Source organism: Lasioglossum baleicum, chromosome 19 (genome assembly GCF_051020765.1).
Source record: "Lasioglossum baleicum chromosome 19, iyLasBale1, whole genome shotgun sequence".
NCBI lineage: Eukaryota > Metazoa > Arthropoda > Insecta > Hymenoptera > Halictidae > Lasioglossum > Lasioglossum baleicum.
Window position 1 is genome coordinate 706174 of NC_134947.1, and position 23902 is coordinate 730075.

A 23902-nucleotide genomic window follows, 5' to 3' on the forward strand; every position below is an offset into this window, starting at 1 on the left:
TTGCTGCGATTAGACCATCATCAATGTGCAGTGCTAGAATGATCCTTTTTTTCCTTTTACGCTATGAAATATGCATGGATCTGCACCTGTTGCAGCGAGGTTGTATTTCTTCAAAAGATTTGTCAGTTTTTCATTCCAGCATCTGGCTGCTTGTTTCAATCCTTATAAACTTTTATACAGTTTGTAGACTTTTCCTGTTCCATCGGAAAACCCTTCTGGTTGTGTTATGTAAATTTCCTCTTCGAGCTCTCCATTGAGAAAGGCCGTTTTTACGTCGAACTGCCTGAGTGTTAAGCCTTCTCTGGATGCTATGGCTAATAATAGCCTAATTGAGTCCATTTTTGCCACTGGACTAAACACTTCCCGGTAGTCGATTCCTTCTTTCTGGTTTAAACCTTCAGCCACCAGTCTTGCTCTGTGCTACAATGAATTTCCGTGTGCATCCTTCTTAATTTTGTAAACCCAGCGATTTCTGATTATGGTTTGCTTCTCTGGTTTTTTAACTAGCTCCCAGACTTTATGTTTATTTAAGGCTTCAATTTCTTCTTTCATCGCCTCTCTCCATTTATCTGCTTCACTGCTAGTCATGGCATCTTTGTAGTTTTCTGGCTCGTCATTTTCTGCAATAAATAATTCTTCAATGTCTATAAAATCGTTGTACCTGTTTGGTCTTTTCAACGATCTCCTATCTCTCAACCAACTTCCCTGTGCTGGTTGTTGATCTTCCTGTTCACCATTATCCTCTTCTTCTTCTTCTTGGTTTTCTGCAGGCGGATTCTGGTCTTCATTGTTTCCTGGTTCATTTACCTCTTCTTCCTCCTGATCTCCATTGTCCACTGGTTCATTTACATCTTCTTCCTCTTGATTTTCATTGTCCACTGGTTCATTTACCTCTTCTTCCTCTTGATTTTCATTGTCCACTGGTTCATTTACCTCTTCTTCCTCTTGATTTTCATTGTCCACTGGTTCATTTCGATTTTGAGGTAATTCCAACAGGGTGTAATCTGTCGGTATACTCTTCGTTATGGGTTCAGCTTGTCCACTGAAAATTACATTTCTTACAACTTTGACTGTGTTCTCCGCTGTAATCCATACCCTATAACCTTTGGTTAAGTCCTCATAACCAAGAAAACGACCTTCCTTGGCGTTCACATCTAATTTTTGTCTATGTTCTTTTGGTATATGAACATAAACTATTTCGCCGAAAATATGGAAATTCTTTATGTGAGGTTTGTTGCCATACCATAGTTCATATGGTGTTGCGTTTTCCACCGAGCTTGTACTATTCGCACGGCGAAAGATGGCACGAGAAACTCGTAGGTACCACGTGATGCTCCTACTACGCGCTACACGTCTTCCGCGTCATCGCCGTTCCCCCCTGCACCCCATTGACGAGATTCTGTACCATCTTTCGCCGTGCGTATAGTACTTGTACGATTTAGCACATAGACGATAGTGTTTATCGCTTCAGCCCAGAACCTTTTTTCGAAACCCTTTGAGTAAAGAAGCGTTCGAGCTGCTTCTATCAGTGTTCTGTTTTCTCTCCGCTGATCCATTCCGTTCAGGACAATAAGCAACTGTTTTCTGATGTTGGATCCCATGTTTGCTTAGCAAGCTGTCCACTTTTTGGTTGACGAATTCCGATCCGTTGTCTGTCCTAATGTACTTAATTCCTTTGGCACAATGTCTTTCGGTTTTTTTAATGAAGTCCTCCATGCAGCTATGCACATCTGATTTGGCTGCTATAAAATAAACATGACGATAGTGAGAATAATCGTCCTTGAAGAGCAAAAAATACCTACATCCTTTCATGGACATTTCTGGTATTGGTCCACATAAGTCAGCATGTATTACTTCTCCTATGCATTTAGTCCTTGACTGACTCTGCGGGAAAGGTAATCTGTGGCTTTTACCCAATGCACAAGCCTCGCAGAAAGTTTCACTTTTACTTTTCTTAACTTTTATACCATGCTGTTGCAGGATTTCCTTCGTTCTGGCAAAGTTTTGGTGTACGAGCTTCTCGTGCCAGTTTGTCATCATATCTGCTTCCGCAGCTGTGGCTGTTGTCTTATTTTCTGCTTCGTCTGACCTGTGTTGAATTTTCGGATAATCAACTTTGAATTTCATGATGAATAGCGAGTTTTCACGTACTCCTACTGCAACAACCCCATTATCCTTGAGAAATTGACAATAATTTTTGTCCGACACAGACTTTATCCCTTTATCGAGAGTCACTCCCAATGAAAAAAGGTTGTACTTTAGTTTTGGTACATACAGCACGTTTGTTAGATGGTTTTTTGTCCAATTTTTTTCATCAAAAGCCTAGCACAGTAATGTTACCTCGACCACATGCTCCTACGTATGTTCCATCTCCACTGCGAACATAAATTTTCTCTTTTAGTGGTTCATATGATGCGTACCATTCCCTTTTGTGTGTCATATGTTCGGATGCGCCTGAATCTAAGTACCATGTATCTACAATTTTACGTTTACGCTGTAAAGATACTAAAGCTTCACTTATTAAGCCATCTCCATGCACTACTTCTCTCTTTCCTTTGTTGCTCGAGAATTTGTTTCTACATTCTCGTGCCCAATGACCTGGCTTACCACATATATTGCACTTGCCTAGTTTCCAAGTACCTCGTTTCCCTCGGTCTTGGTACTGACCTCTTGACTCGCCTCGGTTAAACCTAGTTTTTGAGGTTAGAGCGTTGCCGCTGTCACCTTCTCTTTGATTAAGCCTAAATTCCTCTATTGTGAGCCTAGCAATAAGGTTGGTTTTTGTGCGCTCTGCAGCTGGGGTTGACTCCCACGCACTCACAAAATGATCGTAACTGGACGGTAGTGTGAGTAAAATTTTGGTCATTATCATAGTGTCGATCCTTCCTTTTTTACTGTAAACCATTTCTGTTGGAGTACATGTGTCGTTGCTTCCGACTTCTGCTCATATACACCTTCCAGTTTTGTCCATATCTCGTTGGCATAACTACATCGCATAATGTGTATCATGCACTGTTCTAAAATTGTCGTTACTATTACCTTTTTCGCTATTGCATCTATCCTGATCCATTCAGCTATCTCTTTTTCAATTTGTCTCTTTTCAGCATCTGGTGCTGTTACTGCCGCGGGTTGCCTGAGAACCTTGGCTCCTGTGACTATATCCCAGGCTCCCTGAGTTTTAAGGATTACGCTGACCTGGAATTTCCACATATTCCAATTTTCTGCACCCTTCAGTTTCCTTATAGACAGTAGTTCCCTTGAGTTTTCACCCTCCATCGTGTTAGTTTTGGCAGGCGAAGTTATATTCTCTCCTTTTTGCACTTAGGCTGGATATAAAATTAACCTCTTCGCACTTTTGACACGTGGTTTTTTTTACTTTTTCAAAACAAAAAAAAACTTTAACTACTCTTATTTTTCGTTCCCTGGGCCTATAACCTGTTACGATACTTGGTTACGAAATAAAGCCCCAAAGGATGCAGGTTTAACAGAACGATTTATTAACTATGTGAAAAGATGTGTGTTTTACATGTATGGCGCGTTAACTGAACAGACAGTAAGTTAGTATTAGAAGATGGCGTTACACAGCAGGCATGCCAATCGAAACAAGCATTTCCTTAGTTTTGAGTTGGCACCTCTTAATTGCTGGTTTCGTGTGTCTGGTAACATTTCAACATGCCGTTGTGAACTCCGCTGAATGTTAGATATTAGAAACAGTTATTGATTGAGGCTTCGAGATATTTATAAATTACGATTTGGAATGTGACGGTTGACAGAGAAAGACGTTTTTGTAAATCTCAGACGGAGATTTGTGAATATTCAGACTGTGGTATCCTCTTTTATCCCACTCTACGTTCGGTAATCATACGCAAGGTCGGGTGATCAGTAAATAACAACACAACAGTCTAACCTGTACCTGGCCGTGCGGTGCGTTCTTTCATCGATCTCACGATCAACAACCTCGCGGCTATAGGTTACCGGGTACCCACCACCGTACCCTTAACACGCCGCTCGGCACATCTTTATTATATATAACTGTGTACACCACATCTCTCTTTTGTTACAATAATTGAAAAAATAAACATTCTTTTTACTTATAATAAAACACAAATCTATTGGCTATTCGTCGAGGGTAACTGGATTGAGCTGCTTGGCGCCATCCTTACTCTTTGATTCCGTCTTCTCGTCGTTTCCGTGAACTGTCCACTGTCCTTCAACCCTTTTCAAATGAATTATATTTCTTCTGTACTGCTGTGGCCTGTTTCTTCGTTCCTTATGTTGACCTCATTCCCCGTCTTATTGAGTACCGTGTGTGGTACTCCATTAAATTCTGTTGTTAGTTTATTATCTTTAATAATATTTTTTACACAAACCTTTCCCCAACTTCTATGTTACTTTCCTCGGCTCTTCTCTTCCGATCCTCCTGTTCCTTCCCTTTTGCTTTCATTTCCAAATCTCTTTCTCTTACCTCTAAATCGGTTTCTGAGTTCTCGATATCTATGATTGAAGGCAGTTTATCTCTAAATTGTCTCCTATAGAATAACTCGAATGGAGTCTTCCCGGTGTACTATTGTACATCATCAGATAATTGAGGAGGTCATTTTTCCAGTTTGATTTTTGGCTCTGGCTAATTTAAAGTCTTTTTAATATGTCACGATTTTGTCTTTCGACCTCCCCATTTTGTTGTGGCCAGTAAGGTATTGTATGATGTAAAATTATACCGTATTCGGAGCAGAACCTTTTCAAATCGACGCTTGTAAATTGTCTACCATTATCCGTTGTTATACTAACCGGTATACCTATTCTCGAAAATATCTCTTTTAACATGTCAATTGTTTCTTCTGCGCCTATAGACTTTGTTATTTTAATTTCTTTATATCTGCTAAAATAATCTATTATTACAAAAAGGTGATGTCCACTGGGAAGCGGCCCAAGGAAATCAATAGCAATGTCTACCCATGCTTGTATCGGCAATGCGCGCCTTTTCATGGGGTTTGGGGGATTGGGTGCTGATACCAAGGTGCAACCCTTGCTAGCCTTTACATAATTTTCAGCATCTTTGTCGATTTTAGGCCACCACACTTTTGAGCGTAGTCTGGATTTCATAGCTATTGTAACGGTTCTGCTTCCGACGGAGAAGTCGTCGCGGCGTCGTATCCCCTCGTGCTGGAATAACTCGTCGAGCCGGGTTCGTCTACCGGCGAGAGGATCGACTGAAGCTGAAAATGGACGAGGTGCGCGGGACGTGAAATAACGACAACGTGTATATGTATTTTTCGGGCCTCACTGCTCGTACATTCGCGTAACCTTGTGTCTCATGGACGGTCTTACGGACCCGTGATTCTAGGGGCGATCCTTGCGTGATCGGTCAGCGCGACGCGACGCGTATTCGTGGACCTGGTGCTTGTACCGGCGACTGGGTTCAGACAGGAGTGGTCGGGAAACCCTGCCACGAGTCGGGAAAATCCCGTGGCGGTTCTACGGTAAATGAAGAGGAAGCTGCCCCTTCATTTAGACGTCTCCGGTAGCTGTCGGAGTTCTCGGGATGCTGCCCGAGAGGTTTGCTCAGGATGCTGCCTGAGCGGCAGAGAGGGATGCTGCCCTCTCTGTTTGGCGTGTATGCTGTCACGCCGGTGGGAACTAGGTTAGGTAGGAAAGTGTTCCTGGGATGCTTCCCAGGCTGGAAAAGAGGCCCGTGCCTCGTTTGCATCGCCTTTTATAGGCGGAGGTTGGTGGTGGGGGATAACGGATGTGTGATGTCGAGTTTCCGTATCCTTTAAGATGGCGGAACCTCGACGTCCGTTTCCCGCCGAATGTGTCTCGGAGCGCGGCATCGTACGTAGTGACGCAGTGTGTGGACGACGCGTTCGGTAATCCTCGGCGTCGGTCGGCTGTGTTCGGCGCGTGTCTAATAGTAACAGGCCTGCACCGTACAGGTCTGTTACACTATTATTCCGGGGTGTCCTTCGTGGTCAGCTGCCATTACTCTAGCGCGTAATTTTATAAGTATCACAATTTTAGTTCCTCGTACTACAATGCTATCTTGGCTACAAAGTTCGTTTTCAAAAAACTCGTAATTGTTAACATCGTGGTTCCAGTTTCTACTGTGTAGGGCCCTTCTAACCATTTTTAGTTCCTCATCCAACTCACTCGCGTTTTTTATGTCTTTTAATGGTACAGCTATTGGGCAAGACTGGTCGATTACGAGGTTTATGTAATTATCATCGTCGAATGGACAGGGTTCTGTGTTTGTGCATAATCGCGATAGAGGGTCAGCAATGTTAGTTTTACCCGCACGGTATACTACTTTATAGTTTTAAGATTGGAGTCGTAAAACTCATCGTTCACTTCTAGCACACGGTCTAGAATTAGGCCCGAATATTACTTCGAGGGGTTTATGGTCGCTAATTAGTTCGAATGAGTTTTTTCCGCATAAATACATCGTAAAGTGTTCGACTGCCCAAACTAAGGCAAGAGCCTCTTTTTCAGTTTGACAGTAGCACTTTCCGCATTCTGTGAGACTTTTATTATCGGAAGCAATAATACGTGGTCCATTTGAATCATATTGTATGAACGTGACTATGAGTAATGACTACATAAGTATTTGAACGTAATGACTAATGAATAATGACTAAATTTTTATTAAGGATGAATATTGACTACTGACTATTAATGGAATAACTAATGACTAAATACGCAATCAGAATTTCACTATGACTAATGACTAAAAATGGTTATAAGTTAAAATAAGACATAATAATAACAAAAAAATAGCTTATTAGTTTATAAACGTATAAAATACAGATTATGACACGTTTGGTCACTGCTAATTTCGATATAGTTTAAGTATACATATATATTAATGTATGTCATTTGCACAATAGTAACTGATGACTGATCATTTAAACTACCTAATGATTAATCATAACTAATAAGCAATAACTAACGATTACTTGGAGTTGTGACTAACTAGTGCCATGTAGTTATGACTAACTAATCAAAAAGTTTTAACTGACTTTTTTTAAGTGTTGTTAATACAACAGTTACAACAATAGTAGCAGCGTTGAAAGAACGAGCGAACCCGATGTATATTTGAGGTTATGGTATATGACAGACACGCTCAGCAACAGAACAGGTTGCGTACTGGACAAGAAGGCGATGACGCGATCGCCGAACCACGCGATGTCCCTTTGACTCGCGTAGTACACATTACAGTACGTTTACAATTATACCGGAGCGCGAAATATAAATTGATTATTTCAACATTAAGTTTTGACTTACAATCAATCAGACTATTAGTCATTTTTAAATATTAGTTGATTTCAGAGTTGGGCAAAAATCAACTAATATTTAAAAATGACTAATAGTCTGATTGATTGTAAGTCAAAACTTAAAAAAAGTCAGTTAAAACTTTTTGATTAGTTAGTCATAACTACATGGCACTAGTTAGTCACAACTCCAAGTAAACGTTAGTTATTGCTTATTAGTTATGATTAATCATTAGGTAGTTTAAATGATCAGTCATCAGTTACTATTGTACAAATGACATACATTAATATATATGTATACTTAAACTATATCGAAATTAGCAGTGACCAAACGTGTCATAATCTGTATTTTATACGTTTATAAACTAATAAGCTATTTTTTTGTTATTATTATGTCTTATTTTAACTTATAACCATTTTTAGTCATTGGTCATAGTGAAATTCTGATTGCGTATTTAGTCATTAGTTATGCCATTATAGTCAGTATTCAATATTCATCCTTAATAAAAATTTAGTCATTATTCATTAGTCATTACGCTCAAATACTTATGTAGTTATTACTCATAGTCACGCTCAAGTATTTACTTAGTCATTAATTATTAGTCACTGTTTGGGATTGGCCACGCGTGTCGTAGGATCGTGACGCACGATCCACCACGCAGCCCGCGTATTGGCTGATCCTTGCGACATCGCGAGGATCGATGATCGATTAGCAGCGCGCCGCGCTATAGGCTATCGCCGTCGGATCGATTATCGACTGGGCTAATATAGTTTCTATTGGCCCAGCGGTTCGTAATCGCAAAGTCATCGCTCCGACGGTGAGAGAGAACTTCTCGCTGCTGGTCGATCTAAATCAATCGTTAATTAGCATCGGTACGAAAACGTCGCGCGTCGTTGTAAATCCTAAATTCTCAGCTACGCTGCTTTTAATCATTAAGTCTCACAAAGTACATTGTTCAGTTCTTTATTCGCTCTAGTCAACTTTACAATTTGGCTAGAGATCTGTACATAGTTTTGTATAAAGTGTTTTTGTCGCGACTAACCGCAAGACGGGAATAAAGTGTGCTCGTCCAAATTCTGTGAGTGTTGTTATCCCGTCCAATCCTTAACAGTCACTTTTGTAGTCACTTTTCACGTTTATGAAGTTATTAGTCAATAATCATAATTGTGACTAGCGTTTGCCCAACTCTGGTTGAATTTTGCCCAACTCTGGTTTTATCGTCTGGGTCGTAGTATGCTAACGTCTGTATGTTTGTCAATGATTGTTTTAATTTATTGAAAGCTTGTGCCCAGCTAGCACCCGGATGTCCGACGGATGTCCAAAGTACGTCCGGTATCGGACCTCTGCATGTCCCATGGACGTCCGATTTATGTCCGTATGTCCGAGATATGTCCCAGATACGTTCCAGGAAAGTCCGACAGAGGTCCCATTTAGAAAGTGGGACGTACGTAGGACGTACAATTCGGACCTATCTGGGACCTCCCTCGGACATACGTGGGAATTATCTGGAACATACGGACGTTATTCGGACGTCCCTGGTACGTATCTGGCACATAAGGATGTTATTTGAACGTTAACAGGACATTTATAGGACGTTTATATAGGATATGGTTTCTGCATATATTAAAAACTACTAAACAATATTCTATATGTATGAATAAGGTTAAAAAGTGAAACAAAATTTCACATTTATTATTATAAGCACATAGTACAATACAATCTCATATACGTATAATACAAATATATATTTATTTAGACATATAAAAATTTTATAACTTGTCACGTCGTTTCTCGTTTCTTAGCGAAACGATAGCGACTCCGGGTATTTACAAGCGATACCGCCGGGCCACGTTCGGCCGCGCGAAACGTGGTCCACCCGGGACAAAAATTGTACGCAGGCTCGTCGTCTCTCGAGATCTCTTACGTAAAGTTCGGGCGCCAGGCACAGAAGATGCCACGCTAAATTCGCTATTACACGCGACGAGAGACAACCATACGAGCCCGCGACAATCGATATTACGCGAAGATGAGATACGAATGGTCGCAGGATTCTACGCGGGTCGAACACGAGACATTCCCCGCGGCGGGAATTTCTCACGCAATAAACACTCTCGTACGATCTGGGTTAACACTGTTTATTAGTCCGATGTTACAATAACGCAGCCGGCAGCGACCGGCAGCGTTTCGAGGTTAACCGACGCGTAACAGGTGTTCGGCAACGACAACGCGTTGTACGCGCTCTTCGACCTTTCCTGGTCCTTTCCTGTACGCAGTGAATCCGGCAGCAACGTGATTTTAACGTCGGCGTTCACGATCTTCGCGTTCTACGCCCGAATTCGGATGGAATACGCGTTATTATAAGCTTCTCGTCGGCAGAACAAGTTGCGGAAATACGACGAGAGCACGTGGCGGCGTCGCACCGTGGGACGACTCGAGGTTCGAATACAAACGACCAAGATACGCGGATCCTCGAAAAGAAATGGCGCCTAGTGCTCGAAAACCCCCTTCACCGCGTATAATGAGGTCAATTACACGCGGATCCTCGCTATCCGACCTCTGGCACTAGCACCCGCGAAATTCCCCGCGCTCTGGTTAACCGACGGATTCTCGACGTTCGCGGACTCCCTCGAATCTGTCTCGAACATCGGCAGCTACGAATTCCCGTCGGTGCTTCTACAACGCCAGAAAGATCACTTTATCGAAATTAGAACTGGCAAAAGCTTACCCAGGGTAACGATGGATCGTCGAACGTGTTCGTCCCTCAGACCGGCAGCTTCGCTTCGCAGTAGCACTAAGTTCTCTACAGTTTCTTACGCAATAATTAAGATTTCTAACGCACGACTAATTGTTCTACGAGCCAACGAAGAAGTGATCCTTCGCTGCGTGTCTCGGGAACGCGGAAGAGAAGCGTCCCCCCCTTGCCGCTCTGATCCCCCCGCACGCAGTTCGACCTATCGCGGATAGATTTTCGGACAGGGCCTAGCCCTGCGTGACGGTCCCTGGCGCTCGGCGATTCGGTGGTTCTCCGGCAGCGGCGCGTGTGGATTGGCTGCTTCCCGCAGAGGTGATCGACGTGAGCCAATCCGGTAGCGATCCGGTTTCTCTCCGGATGAGGCGACGGCGAGTCCGCTGAGATTCCTGGCTTGGCAGCTCCCATCCTCGTCGGCGCCTCCAGGTTGTTTTTCCTGTGCCACGTCGATTCGTCGCTTTGCTCGGCGTTGGAGTTCTCGCCGGCGCCGATATTTTCCGTTTCTCGGCGGGAGAGGTGCTTCGGGTCCCCCCTCGGGGCCCGACTACGGTCCTGCAGATACGCGTCGCGCAATTGGCGCGACGCTCAAAAATATTAGAACTCGCCCATGGGTCTCGTTCGCACCCAGGGCGAGCGCTCGCCACGGCGCCTCTCACGTATTAGGCTGCCAGAGGGTGACCCGGTCTTCCGATATACGACATCGGGTGACGTTGGCAAAACTGCCACGTCACAAACTATAAATATATATATTTATAACTAAATCTCTCTATATAACGTAGAAACGTAGAAAGAAACGTGAAAGCTGAACGTAGAAAGCTGGGGTTTGAGCCATTAGACGCAGCGTTTCTTCGGGAAGGTTTTGGAGAAATTCGCATTCGAAAAAATCCATTCGTTGAAAAGTTGTGACGTCATTAGTGTGCACTGTGCTCCGTCAGCTAGGGCAACCAGCCCGGAGGGCCTGGTTGCGAGAGCGTGCAGTAAGCACGCCACGAGCAGCTAGAATAATATAATATTTATTATATAACTAAATATATAACTAAAAATAAAATAGAAAAAATATATATAACACTTAATGAGACCCTTTTTTGTTTTTTTATTTTTTAAAGTATAGGGTGTAAAATACTTTACGTACGTGCCCCGGGATCATCGCAACCCCGGGGTGTGTGGGAGTCCCCCAGCTGTGACCTCGAAAATATCGAGAAGCACGTGCCATGCCCTAGGTGAACTTGTGCATAAGGTGCAAGACACAGGATTCACGGGGTATACGCCACTAAACTTCACCCTACACTGCTATTCCGTGACCTGGTCGGGGGAAACTGGCCGGGACTGTCCATGAGACTTTAGTAGACTTTAGTTACAACTTTGGTTCGTTCTGCAGCCCTCCTAAGCCATTTCTGCATGCACACTTCGGTATCGTTTACCGAAGTAGATACTTTAGATATCTTTGCTGCATCTAAAATTAAAATTTTAATTCAATAATATATATTGTATACAACTAAATATCAAAAATAACAAAATGCACGTTAATAATTACCAATTATTACTGTGGCTAATTTTGTAGCATCAAATCTTCTCTTGCCTTTCTTCCCAAGCCAGCTAAATTGCATTGCCAATTTATCGGTCAAGAATCCTCTTGATCTGCTGCACGTCAGTTGAAACATCAGTCAGCAGGCATCGTAAGAGATGCTGCTGTTCAATTATCGTTTTAAGATAACGATGGGTTTGCCCGTCTCCTGAAAATATAGATTTTTAGGTACGTGTTTACGCTAATACGTACTTTCATATTTAAATTCGTTTAGATACAGTGAAACGAATTAATATTCGGACGCTCTAAAAAAGACGCTAATTTTTGCAATATTTTACTATATGATTTGAACGTATCTTTTAAATTTTCAATATAGGCCCACACAAAAATGTTATAAAATGCAATTTTTATTATTTTTTCTACAATTATGATCAATTTGTAATGTCCGAAAATTTTGTTTCACGTCCTGTAGTAAATTAATTGCTCTAGAAAAATTAATTGCCCAAAAAAGTTCAAATTGTATAGTACGATAATAAAAAAGTTATCGTCTTTTTTAAAGCGTTCTAATATTAATCCGAGTCACTGTAGTTTCATTAACTTACCAATAATTGTAGAATTTGTAGAAACCTCCTGGACGCATTCATCTAGTTGGTCCATTATCCTGCTGCATGTACCTGAAAACAATAATCATGGTTAATACACTGCTCTAATGATTATTTATGGAAAGAAGTTAAGCAATTAGCATTAAATCTTTTATTTACGTACCAAGCTCGTTGCGATGTTTTAGCACCGGAGGCCTAGGCATCATCGATTCTGACTCCTCATCGGCATCACTCACCGTTTGTACTATTTTGCGTTTCCTTTTTGGACCAAGTTCAACTTCTGATTGTAGGTCAGAAGTTTCCTCGGCTACTTTCGCCTTGGCCCTTGCTTTTGCATAATCATCTAGAAGCATTTTTAAATTATACATATGTAATTATTTTAGTTTCTTCATATTATAAAATCTTTAACTCACCAAACGTGCCATTCCTAAAATGTTTAATGGCGTGTTTTGGCCAACATGTGTTCACGCCCTCGCATGCTTTGATGGCCTTCATCATTCGGCTCTTGGATAACAAGGGCCAATGGCAATAATCTCCTATTATCCACAAAGAAGGCACTGCCTCCACCGTACCATCTTGTACAAATTCGACAATCGTCCACGATTTCATTTTTTCGCAGGTTCTGCAAAATTTATATTATATTAATGTATAAGGAAATATGTTTGCACTTTATGCCGCGGGGTTCATCACACACACTTTAAATCAGAATAACTTTTTATGAATGGAACAAACGACTTCAATTTCTCTGTAATGCTAGAAGGATTAGTTTAGTCTTAAATATGTTGAAAAAATACATTTCATCGGGATTGTGACACACCATAGTAAAAATTTATTTTTACAACTTTTTCAGCTGGGCCAATAACGAAAATTTAAAAGATGTGTTTTGTAAACTCGTATAAATTATATAAATTTTGAAAATTTTATTGAAATTGGTTGACTGGTTCACGAATTATGAACGAGCAAAAGCGGTAAAGATTGCTATTTTTGATGAGTTTCGGTCTGTGAGTGCTATTTTTACTACTTTTGATGGTTTATAATTAGCAAACTAATTTCAATGAAATTTTCAGAATGCATATAATAGCCTTACTGAAAAATTGAAGTCGTTTGATCCAGTCATAAAAAAGATATTCTAATTTAAAGTACATGTGATCAATTATGTGCGTAACTGTGTAAAATACTTACTTGTCTAAGTATGAAGATAACTCAATAGTATGTATTACTGATTTCACTGATTTCACTGGATTTTTCAAGCACGTTTTCGCAGCTCTCGCACAAGACTGTTTTCGTCATGCAGCAACGGCGCGTTCTTCTCCCGCATTCGATCGTCGCTTGTTTTATCAACCGTCTCTTTTCTTACCGATCATCGCTTGCTTCTTTGATTTAACATCCTGTAAATGTCGTGTATATTATATTTTATAAAAATTATACGTAGTAATTATTTAATGACCTTTTCGTTAACATATTTAATCTTATTAACATCCTACAATTTTCTAACATTAAAACATATTAATTTTTGTACTTAGAAAAATTCATAAAATCTAAATAACAAAGAATATACCTCTTAGAAAAAGTTGACCTTTCTGTCAGTCATAATGAATGTGACACACTCCAAATCAAAATAACTCCTTTCTAATATTTTTTTAAAGTTTATAATATAGTGTACATGGCACAGCTCTGTCTTGCTTAGATCAAATCTTCACTGAAATTCTATATGTATAGAATAATTCTACATGAAAAGTATATTTATATATAATAACTATTGACAAAATTTTCTGGTAGGAGCCGGTGTTGCATGGTGGTAAAGAATCACGTTTCCACCCGAAAGACCAAAGTCCAAATCCCGCTATATAGTGATGCTTTTATTTTGATATTTTTACTATCATTATTGTTATTACCATTATTTCTATTACTACTACTAGACAACGGATGTTTGATTTATGAAAAGAATAAGTATAAATGTAACACAAATCAGTAAAAAAATTACAATAACTTCCCTACGAATCGGGAAGTTAAAAAATTATAAAAAATTTTAAATTCTATATACATATAGTTTTATATAAAATTTTAAAATTCTATGTATGTGTACATATATATTTTTGCATGCATGAGAAGTGAGCATTCTGATACCGCAGTCCGCCTGAGCACGCCTATAAGACTTAAAAAATAGATGTACTTGGAACGTCCGAAATTTAGGTCCTACGGACGTCCCTGGGACGAAAAAAATGAGCGTCCCTGGGACGAAAAAAATGAGCGTCCCTGGGACATCGGAACTATAGGTCCCATGGACGTCCCTGGGACAAAAAATAATGATCGTCCCTGGGACATCCGAAATTTTGGTCCTTTGGACGTCCGAGGGACATCCGTAACGGACGTCGGACGTATGGACGTAAACTGGACATAAACGGACGTCCAATGAATGTACGGTGCTAGCTGGGTGACTGCTTGCCAGTCGAATGTCGCGTAATGTCAGCAGTCTTGCCTAGCTTAAGCCGTAACAATTCTCGAATTGGGTCCGTTAACGTTGCTAAATTAGGAACCCACTTCCCTACGAAATTGACAAGGCCTAAAAAACTCTGGAGTTCTTCTATAGTTTTGGGCTCTCTGCATGTTTCGATTGTCTTTGTATATTTATCCAGCGGTCTGATACCTTTATCGGATAATTCGTGACCTAGGAATTGTATATTTTTTACCTTGTAAATACATTTTCCCTCGCGCGTTGAGCAATATTTTATAATCATTCAGGATTTCCAAAACTTTGGCGAGTCTGGTATTATGTTCGCTTTCATTACATCCGAATACTACGATATCATCAATGAAATTAACTACTCCGTTGCATGGTAATAAGATCTTCTCTAGAATCTTTTGGAAAAGCTCTGGAGCACATGAAATACCAAACATTACTCGTTTATATCTGTAAAGTCCCGTACTAGTAATAAATGTTGTGATGTATCGACATTCTTCGCTAAGATCTACCTGATGAAATGCATTTTTAATGTCTAGTTTCGAGAAAAATTTAGCTTTTCTGAATTTTGGAATAAGCTGCTCCATTGTAGGTAAAGGATGATTTTCCTTAAGATTAGCTTTATTTGCCCGTCTCATATCAATGCAAATTCTTACCTCTCCGTCGCTTTTGAGGACAGGAACTGTATAAAATTGTGGGCTTGATTGTTTTGCCCTCACGTATGAATTTCGTCGTTCGTGTCGACGATTCCACGTGTCGTAGACTAAATGAAATCCACTATTTAATATTAAACAATTTATTCAACACTTGGTTCACACCAGGCTTATGCACGTGCTTCCACGTTGAGAGCCAGAACAAGAAGAAAGACGAATCGCTCGTCGTGCGGATGCACGGCTAAAAACATTTGAAAATCGCGGCGGCGGTGGCCGACCACCAACGAAGGTGTCCGAAGCGATCACCGATTCGCGATCGACGAGCTATGACTCTATGACTATTGTACACCGCCCACCTTGAAAGGCTGTGCTTTCAACAATCAATAGTGTAAACATGCAACGGTGCTACGCTGTTCGGATGCTATGTATCTAAGCGCAAACTGTACAAAATTCTTATAACTACTTATGCTAGAACATGAATTCTACGTATGATTACATGTCTGTGCACAACGAGGCGCACCCTTAGGTTTCTATCGGTAATATAGCCAATTTGGCTAACGGACGTGTTATTATTCCCTTCAATGTCTTTATTGATGCAGCACGAACAACGTCATCCGGACCCGGATGGATTTCCTGAACTCGGCCCATGATCCATTGCAAAGGCGCTAGTCCTTGCTGTTTGACTAAAACCAGCTGCCCCAATTGCAGCTGACTACCCTTATTTGTTCGCCACTTCGATTTTTCCTGTAACTGCGATAAATATTCGCGACTCCAGCGAGACCAAAAATGTTGACGCAATTGCTCAACTCGTTGCCATCTCGATAGTCTATTTTCGTTGAGACCCGATAGGTCTTCGCGCGGAAAACTGTTTAACTCTTCGCCAATCAAAAAGTGCCCAGGTGTCAAACAAGCCATATCATTAGGATCCTCCGATAGAGGCGTTATGGGTCTCGAATTAAAAATTGCCTCGATCTCAGAAAAAAGCGTCTGTACTTCCTCATACGTCAAATGCGCATATCCCATTACACGGTGCATATGGAATTTAGCCGATTTTACGGCGGCCTCCCAAAGTCCGCCGAAATGCGGCGCATTGGGAGGGATAAAATGCCAGGAAATCTGAGATTCCTGCAAAAAGTTTCGAATAATTGATTTAATATTGGTGCGTGCCAAGAACTCGTGTAGTTCTTTTAACTCGCGGGCAGCACCAGTAAATGCGATGCCATTATCAGAATGCAATGAAATTATTTTGCCTCTGCGAGATATGAATCTCTTTAATGCTCCAATGAACGAGTCTGTTGTTAGGTCCCCCGACAATTTCGATATGCACCGCCTTTGTCGCAAAACAAACAAATATTGCTATGTATGTCTTCACATTTCGGGCGTTACGTCTTTTGCCTCCGCGAATTATGATCGGACCGGCGCACAGTGGTCCCAAAGCCCGAAAACGTGGACAAAACCTAAAAAATGAACTTTCAGCTAGGTAAGTTTTAATTGTGGGGTTGGCTACTCTAAGAGTATGTCTACTTGGAGGTAAACGGCAAAAAGGTCGCATTTTTATACCTGACCAACAGTCGCAGTCCGAACTTCGGTTTCATTAGACAGTGCCTTCGTACTCTTCCAAGTCTCAGTGCGAGTTCTAACTGTACAGTGCGTAAATTGTATTGGAACATTATCGATTTTAAGTGTGCATTATGGATGCTGTTTGTGGAGGTAAGTTGCATAGTTTTTAGTGCAAAATATTTATTATTAACTGATAACTATGTATGGAGAAGAAAGGGTAAAAGTGAAGGCATAAATTTTAAAGATTGGGGTAAAAGTTGAGTCTCGTTCACCCTCGTTCGCTAAAACTTGTTCGAGCTTCTAGTTTATACTATTATGTTGCAATTCTTAAAAAAATTAGCTGCCCCCCTCTGCCCCGTTTTTCGTATCACTGTTTTTTGTAATGCAGAGTAGGTATTTTGTGAGCTTTCGTTGCATTTCTTCTCAAACTGTGAGAGATATCCACCAAGTTTTTCTATAAAATTTAAACAGTTTTTGAAGGATTATGCTTAGAACGTATGGAGGACACAGATTGCCAGTTTTTTTTATAAACAATCATACAATATATCTGAAATTTTTTTATATTTTTCGAAGACAAACGCTGTCTTTATACGTAAAGTAACGTGAATTCGTAATCAGCAACCCCAAAAACGGGTTAATATCCATTTTCAAGCAGATCCAATAATTTTTTAATGTTTATGTCCGCCATATTGGATCCGCCATCTTGTTTTTTGTAATTTTAAGTTCAGATTCGTAATCAGCAACCCCAAAAACGGGTTAATATCAATTTTCAAGCAGATCCAATAATTTTTTAATGTATATATCCGCCATATTGGATCCGCCATTTTGTTTTTTTTTATTTTAAGTTCAGATTCGTAATCAGCAACCCCAAAAACGGGTTAATACCAATTTTCAAGCAGATCCGATAATTTTTTAATGTATATGTCCGCCATATTGGATCCGTCATTTTGTTTTTTTTTATTTTAAGTTCAGATTCGTAATCAGCAACCCCAAAAACGGGTTAATACCAATTTTCAAGCAGATCCAATAATTTTTTAATACGATTTGAGGTTTTGTCCACGTTTTCGGGCTTTGGGACCACTGTGCGGCGTAGTCTACACCACAGTGCGTAAACGGGCGAGAAGGGGTGACTCGTGGCGCCGGTAGTGAACTCATTATAGCTTCTGATTGTTCCGGATTGTTCTTAAAGCATGTAATGCATTCACGCACAATTTTGCGAGTCGTAGATCTTAGTGATAACGGCCAGAATCGCTGGCGTACAGCCGCGATTGTGCCCTGCACTCCGGCATGCAGATTACGTCTATGTTCATGTTCGATGATTAAATTAGTAAGTCGGTGACTCTTTGGTAAAAGAATAGGATATCGCGTTGAGTACGCTAGTGTCGAATTTTTCAATCTACCTCCCACGCGAATCAGTCCGTCTGTGTCGAGGAAAGGAGACAGGGATAATAGATTACTCGATCGCTCAAGTGGTTTTTTATCGGCTAGCAATTTGATTTCTGCCGCGTATGTTTCACCCTGGACGAACATGCACAGCGCGAGCACGGCCAACGCGGTCTCCCCACCCCCCAAAGGTTCCGCGACTCCAGCAGCGAGCCTTTGACGCTTGCAAAACTTTAAACAGTGGCCGATGATTCGGCATATTTTTTGTAAACTTGAAACCGAATCAAGCAATCTGCGAACGGTCGAGTTTTCCTCAATTGCAACATGCACTAGAGCACGTTTAAGCTGCTCCGGCATCTCGACGCTGTCAAACTCGACCTTGAATTCAGGCCAGGACGTCTCATCGCCCTGAAGAAAATCAGGGCCGTGCCACCAAATTCAGGAATCCAGTAGCACCGCCGGCTCGACTCCGCGCGATAAAATGTCAGCGGGATTATCTCGCGTCGATACGTGTCGCCAATCGGCAGCGCTGGTCAAACGTTGGATCTCCCCGATTCTGTTTGCCACGAATACCGACCATTTTCGTGAACAAGACGAGATCCAGTGCAAAACTATTGTAGCGTCGGACCAAAAAAATTTCTGCATGTGCTCAAGATCAATTGATTTTCGAACCTTGTCGAAGAGCTGCGCAAGCAAAACGGCCGCGCACAGCTCAAGTCGGGGAAGTGAAACCGTCTTCAATGGAGCAACGCGGGATTTTGAACACAGCAATTCGACTCGATAATCACCGTCGGCACCCCTCGACCGAATATAAATACACGCTCCGTACGCGGCCTGGCTAGCATCGCAGAAGCCGTGGACTTGCTGATCGAGCTGAATATTACTAAATTTTGTCAGTCGCGGAATTTGTAATTGATTGAGGCACGTAAGTTGATCCGTAAGATGAGACCACCTCGTATGTATGTTTGTAGGGACGGATTCGTCCCAATTAATCTCCGCTTGCCACAATTCCTGAATAATCATTTTGGCGATCATAATTACGGGTCCGATAAGCCCAAGTGGGTCGAAAAGTTTCGATATTTCCGAAAGAATTGTGCGCTTTGTGATCCGATCACCTGATAAGCTACGCTCTACGCGAAAATGCAGTGAATCACTTACAGGGTTCCATCGGATGCCGAGTATGCGAGAGCCGCATTCTTTGCTCAGATCGATCAGCTGTGGCCCAGCCGACGGAGGGTCAATGGACTGATTGACTTCTAAAAGTTGTGGCTCATTAGAAGCCCATTTGCTTAACGTGAACTGACCCTTCCTCAGCGCCGCCACAATCTGATCACGAATGATTTTGGCCTCAGCAATAGTATCTGCCCCACTTAGACAATCATCGACATAAAAATCTCTTAATATGTGCTTCGCACCGAGAGGGAAGTTTCGCGATTCGAGTTCGGCCAGGTAATTGAGACAGCGAGTGGCTAAGTACGGGGCCGAGGATGTGCCGTAAGTGACCGTGGTGAGCTCGTATGTGGCAATACTGTCCGAGGAGTTCTCGCGCCAAAAAATTCGTTGCAACCGTGTTTGGGATTCGTGGACCAAAATCTGTCTGTACATTTTTACGATATCGGCACAAAACACATAAATCAGTGTACGAAATCTGAGAATTATCGACAGCAGATCCTGCTGCACGACTGGACCCACTATTAACGCGTCGTTGAGAGATGTGCCTGAAGGGCTTTTGCAAGATCCGTTGAACACGACCCGCAACTTTGTTGTGCTACTGGATTCCTTGAACACTGCGTGGTGTGGCAAATAGAATGTTGGATCGTTAGTTACTAATTCCCGATTTTCAACCCTTCGCATATGCCCCAATTCCAAATACTCGCGCATGAACCCCGCGGACTGTGTCTTCAAGGTTTCATCGCGATCGAGACGCTTCTCTAAACTGCGAAATCGCCGCAACGCGACAGAACTAACATCACCGATGGCGTGCAATACATCCTCCCTTACCGGTAGGCGAACAACAAAACGACCACGCGCATCGCGCGTGGTTGTACGTCTAAAGTGAGTCTCACACATGCGTTCATCCGGCGAATGCGGTGCGGATGCAAATTCAACTTCCTCCACACGCCAAAAATCCCGTAACTGACTGTGTAATTGATCGTTTGTTACGGCAATGTGAAAGGACCTTACCGATCGAGAGATCGAGTTATCAGACATACAGCGACCCGCGAGCACCCATCCGAACCGAGTCTTTTGCAGCGTCGGATGATTCGCGGATGCTTTGATTTGTCCGATACATAGAAGTTGCCAGAAGAGATCAGCGCCGATCAACATGTCAATCTCAGAAGATTCATTGAATTTCGGATCAGCTAATCTAATGTTATGAGGAATGCGAATATCGTCTCGATTAAAGGAGGCAGATGGAAGTCGCTCGGTAATACGATTTGTCACGACGCAGTCAATAGTGGTGCTGAATGAGTTGTTTCGTGATTCTATTTTTACCGATACGACGCGATTCGCCGTCGTTGCCGTTTGATTAATACTTGTAATTGATGTATTAGTAGCGCGTGATTTTAAATTCAACCGACTTACTAATTGTTGCGAGATAAAATTGGCCTGAGAACCACTCTCCAGCAACACGCGGCACCGCCTCGGAGTGTCCGTGCTATCGTGTGCGTGTATTACCGCCGTGGACAACATTACATTGTTGCTCCGTGACGCCACAGCACTGTTTGACGTCACCTTGGACTGAGGCACCGTGGCGTCTTGCGAGATTGCCGCGATCGGGTCCTCCTCCTTTTTTTTAGACCTTAGATGCAACAATGTATTGTGTTTCACATTGCAAATTTGGCATGCTCGCGAATTACATTGTGCACTCGTGTGGTTCGACGGTCTAAGGCAATTTATGCAAAGCTTTTGTCTGCGTACTTGCGCGATGCGTTTTTCCGTCGGCAATTTGAGAAAGTCGTTACAAGAGTATATTCGATGATCGCCACGACAATACGCGCATTTCGAATTAACGATGGCTACATGTGCCGACAAATGTCTGTACGAGGTCGCCTGTTGGCGGTTTTGGCTCACAGGCGCCAGTGCAGGCGTTCTTTGGAGGTTGGTTTCTAACATTTGACACCGATGTTGTAGGAATGTTAGTAATTCGTGTAATGTGGGCAATTCGGCGCCCGTAAGTGAATTTTGCCACTCTCGAACCGTAACCGTGTCTAATTTTGAAGTTATTATATAGACAAGCAAATCGTCCCATTTGTCGGCAGGACGTTTCAAAGAAGTGAGCGCGCGCACATGCTTGGCTGTTCCGTCCGCGATCTGTCGCAACTCTAATAAGTTTTCCTTGGTCATTACGGGAAGTTCTAGTATTTTACGAATATGTGTTTGCACAACAACGCGGGTATTGTTGTATCGTTCCTGTAAGAGGTTCCAAGCCACGTTGTAATTTTCATCCGACAATTCAAGCGATTCGATAACACCGGCAGCGTCGCCTGTGATTGCCGTCCGCAAGTATTGAAACTTCTGCATAATTGTAAGCGCAGTACTTTCGTGTATTACAGAATTATAAACATTGTGAAATGGCACCCAGTCCTCGTATTTCCCGCTGAAGTTTGGTAGTGTTAATTTCGGCAAACGCACGTGCGTTATCGGATTTTCCGCGTCCGTGCGATTTGTATTAGTTGGCGAAAGCGCCACGTTCAAACGACCACGTTCAGGTGCGAGAATTATAGTCCGCATTTTTGCCGATAACGCGTAGTACGCGCTTTCGAACCCTTCGCGATCTCCGTCGGATTCGTCGATCGTTTCGATTTGAATCTGAATAGCGTTATATTCTAACCAATAATTTTCAAGTTTCGATTTACGTTCCTCAAGTTGCGCGATTACATCTGGCGTACAATTAACGATGCTATCTACATAGTTCTTCGTTCGTGTACACGCGGCCTTGACGATGCCTCTTTGTTTCCGCAATATCGCAACATCTTGCGACGCCATTGTTTGCGAGATCGAGGGAATGACTATCGATACCGAATTTAAACTAAGCACTCTCTAAATGACTATAGATTAAACAGTTACCTGACCGTGAAATTCGCCGTTCACGTGGTGCACGCCTCTTGTCGACGTTGATGTTGAAGTTGTATGCTGCTCTCCGTCAACCTCGTGGATACAGCGTCGTAGTCCGCTGTTCCTGTAGCTCACGCCTCTGTCTCGATGTCGTTGCTGGAAGATGCGTTGGTTACCCACCGTCGACGTCGTGGATGCAGCAGCGTGGTTCTCTGTTCTCGTAGCACACGTCTCTGTCTCGAGGCCGTTGTTGGAAGATGCGTTGGCTGATCTCCGTCGACCTCGTGGATGCAGAGCGTAAAAAACGCAATAGCCCTCAGGAAGCTTGTTACAATATTCTGGTCTTGGCCGAAGTGTGAATTAGCAATAACTGTTGCTGGATTGCTGCTGGCTGAATCCGGCTCGAAGGACCATGTATAAAATTGTGGGCTTGATTTTTTTGCCCTCACGTATGAATTTCGTCGTTCGTGTCGACGATTCCACGTGTCGTAGACTAAATGAAATCCACTATTTAATATAAAACAATTTATTCAACACTTGGTTCACACCAGGCTTATGCACGTGCTTCCACGTTGAGAGCCAGAACAAGAAGAAAGACGAATCGCTCGTCGTGCGGATGCACGGCTAAAAACATTTGAAAATCGCGGCGGCGGTGGCCGACCACCAACGAAGGTGTCCGAAGCGATCACCGATTCGCGTTCGACGAGCTATGACTCTATAACTATTGTACAGGAACCATAGGTTAAATCCAATTTGACGGGCTATTTACTGGTTCAATGATATCGCGCCTCAAAAAATTTTGTATCTGTTCCTTTATTTTATTCTCAAGCGGTGTGTATTGGCACTCTACGATATGGCTGTCTCAAGACTGATCTTACTAATTTGTCGATTGGGATGTTAACTTTCACATCCCTAAATTTGGGAAAAACCCCGCTATCTATCGCGTTGATAACTACCCCTACCTTCAATACTTTCAGTTTTGTGGCGGTTTGCTTACCTAGCAAATTCCTAGTCCCATTTTTTATAACATAAAACGTCGCCACGTTCGTTTCATTACCGACAACAATCTCCGCGTTAAAAGAACCTACAGCTGTCAAGGGCTTTCGACTGCCATAAGCCATAAATGTTTTGTTTGGATTCTTTACGAGATTGTGGGCCGTAACATTGTGTCGTTTCTGGTTATTCCAAGTCGTATCGTTTATAATATTGCATTTGCTCCCAGAATCTATTAGCATTTCCAAGTTTACTCCACCTATTCGACACGTTATGCTTTCGTCGTCATCTATATGAAATATAAAATCAACCTCTGTGCTGTTCTTTTCATCTTTGTTTGATCTATGTTTCTTGTTAACTTCCCGATTTTATAGGGAAGTTATTGTAATGACCCCGAAAATCGAAAATCGATTTTTTAGCAGTTCTTCACGTTTCATGGTCATTGGAGTCATTTTAGACTATTTTTATCAAAATGTTCGTGTGTGTGTGTGTGTGTGTGTGTGTGTGTGTGTGCGTGCGTGCGCGCGCGTATGGCCGTTTCTATGTAATCAAATTTTTCGTTAACGTTTTCAGAAAAAGTAACAACGCGATCAGGATGATGAATGATGCAATCGATGTGCCCCGCTGTAACTTAGAGCTGATTAGATTTTA

At 42.1% G+C, this 23902-nt stretch overlaps 4 protein-coding genes across 6 annotated transcripts; all 4 read right to left on the bottom strand.

The window, feature by feature from the left end:
- Positions 1-1467: 1467 nt before the first annotated feature.
- LOC143218553 (uncharacterized) lies at positions 1468-3276 on the bottom strand. The gene is made up of 6 exons (XM_076443784.1): positions 2955-3276; positions 2608-2907; positions 2421-2475; positions 2341-2375; positions 1803-2219; positions 1468-1742 (listed from the first exon to the last, which is right to left on the bottom strand). The coding sequence occupies exons 1-6, from the start codon at positions 3274-3276 to the stop codon at positions 1468-1470; spliced, it is 1404 nt and encodes a 467-aa protein (XP_076299899.1).
- Positions 3277-11548: 8272 nt separating this feature from the next.
- On the bottom strand, positions 11549-13542 carry LOC143218319 (uncharacterized). Of its 3 annotated transcripts, none has more exons than XM_076443452.1 (5): positions 13325-13542; positions 12556-12764; positions 12306-12485; positions 12143-12214; positions 11549-11748 (listed from the first exon to the last, which is right to left on the bottom strand). In XM_076443452.1, exons 2-5 carry the CDS (start codon positions 12749-12751, stop codon positions 11630-11632), a joined length of 567 nt encoding a protein of 188 aa, XP_076299567.1. In that variant the 5' UTR covers positions 12752-12764; positions 13325-13542; the 3' UTR covers positions 11549-11629. The 3 variants fall into 3 exon arrangements, with proteins under 3 accessions (XP_076299567.1, XP_076299565.1, XP_076299564.1); XM_076443450.1 differs by lacking the exon at positions 13325-13542 and adding an exon at positions 12839-13047; XM_076443449.1 differs by lacking the exon at positions 13325-13542 and having other exon boundaries at positions 12556-13047.
- A 2236-nt stretch (positions 13543-15778) lies between these two features.
- Positions 15779-16977, bottom strand: LOC143218554 (uncharacterized). Its single transcript, XM_076443785.1, has 3 exons — positions 16817-16977; positions 16424-16586; positions 15779-16381 (listed from the first exon to the last, which is right to left on the bottom strand). The coding sequence occupies exons 1-3, from the start codon at positions 16975-16977 to the stop codon at positions 15779-15781; spliced, it is 927 nt and encodes a 308-aa protein (XP_076299900.1).
- A 1068-nt stretch (positions 16978-18045) lies between these two features.
- On the bottom strand, positions 18046-23493 carry LOC143218555 (uncharacterized). Its single transcript, XM_076443787.1, has 9 exons — positions 23256-23493; positions 22276-22596; positions 20413-22212; positions 20201-20339; positions 19843-20135; positions 19358-19560; positions 18872-19210; positions 18217-18607; positions 18046-18116 (listed from the first exon to the last, which is right to left on the bottom strand). Exons 1-9 carry the CDS (start codon positions 23491-23493, stop codon positions 18046-18048), a joined length of 3795 nt encoding a protein of 1264 aa, XP_076299902.1.
- Positions 23494-23902: the final 409 nt, after the last annotated feature.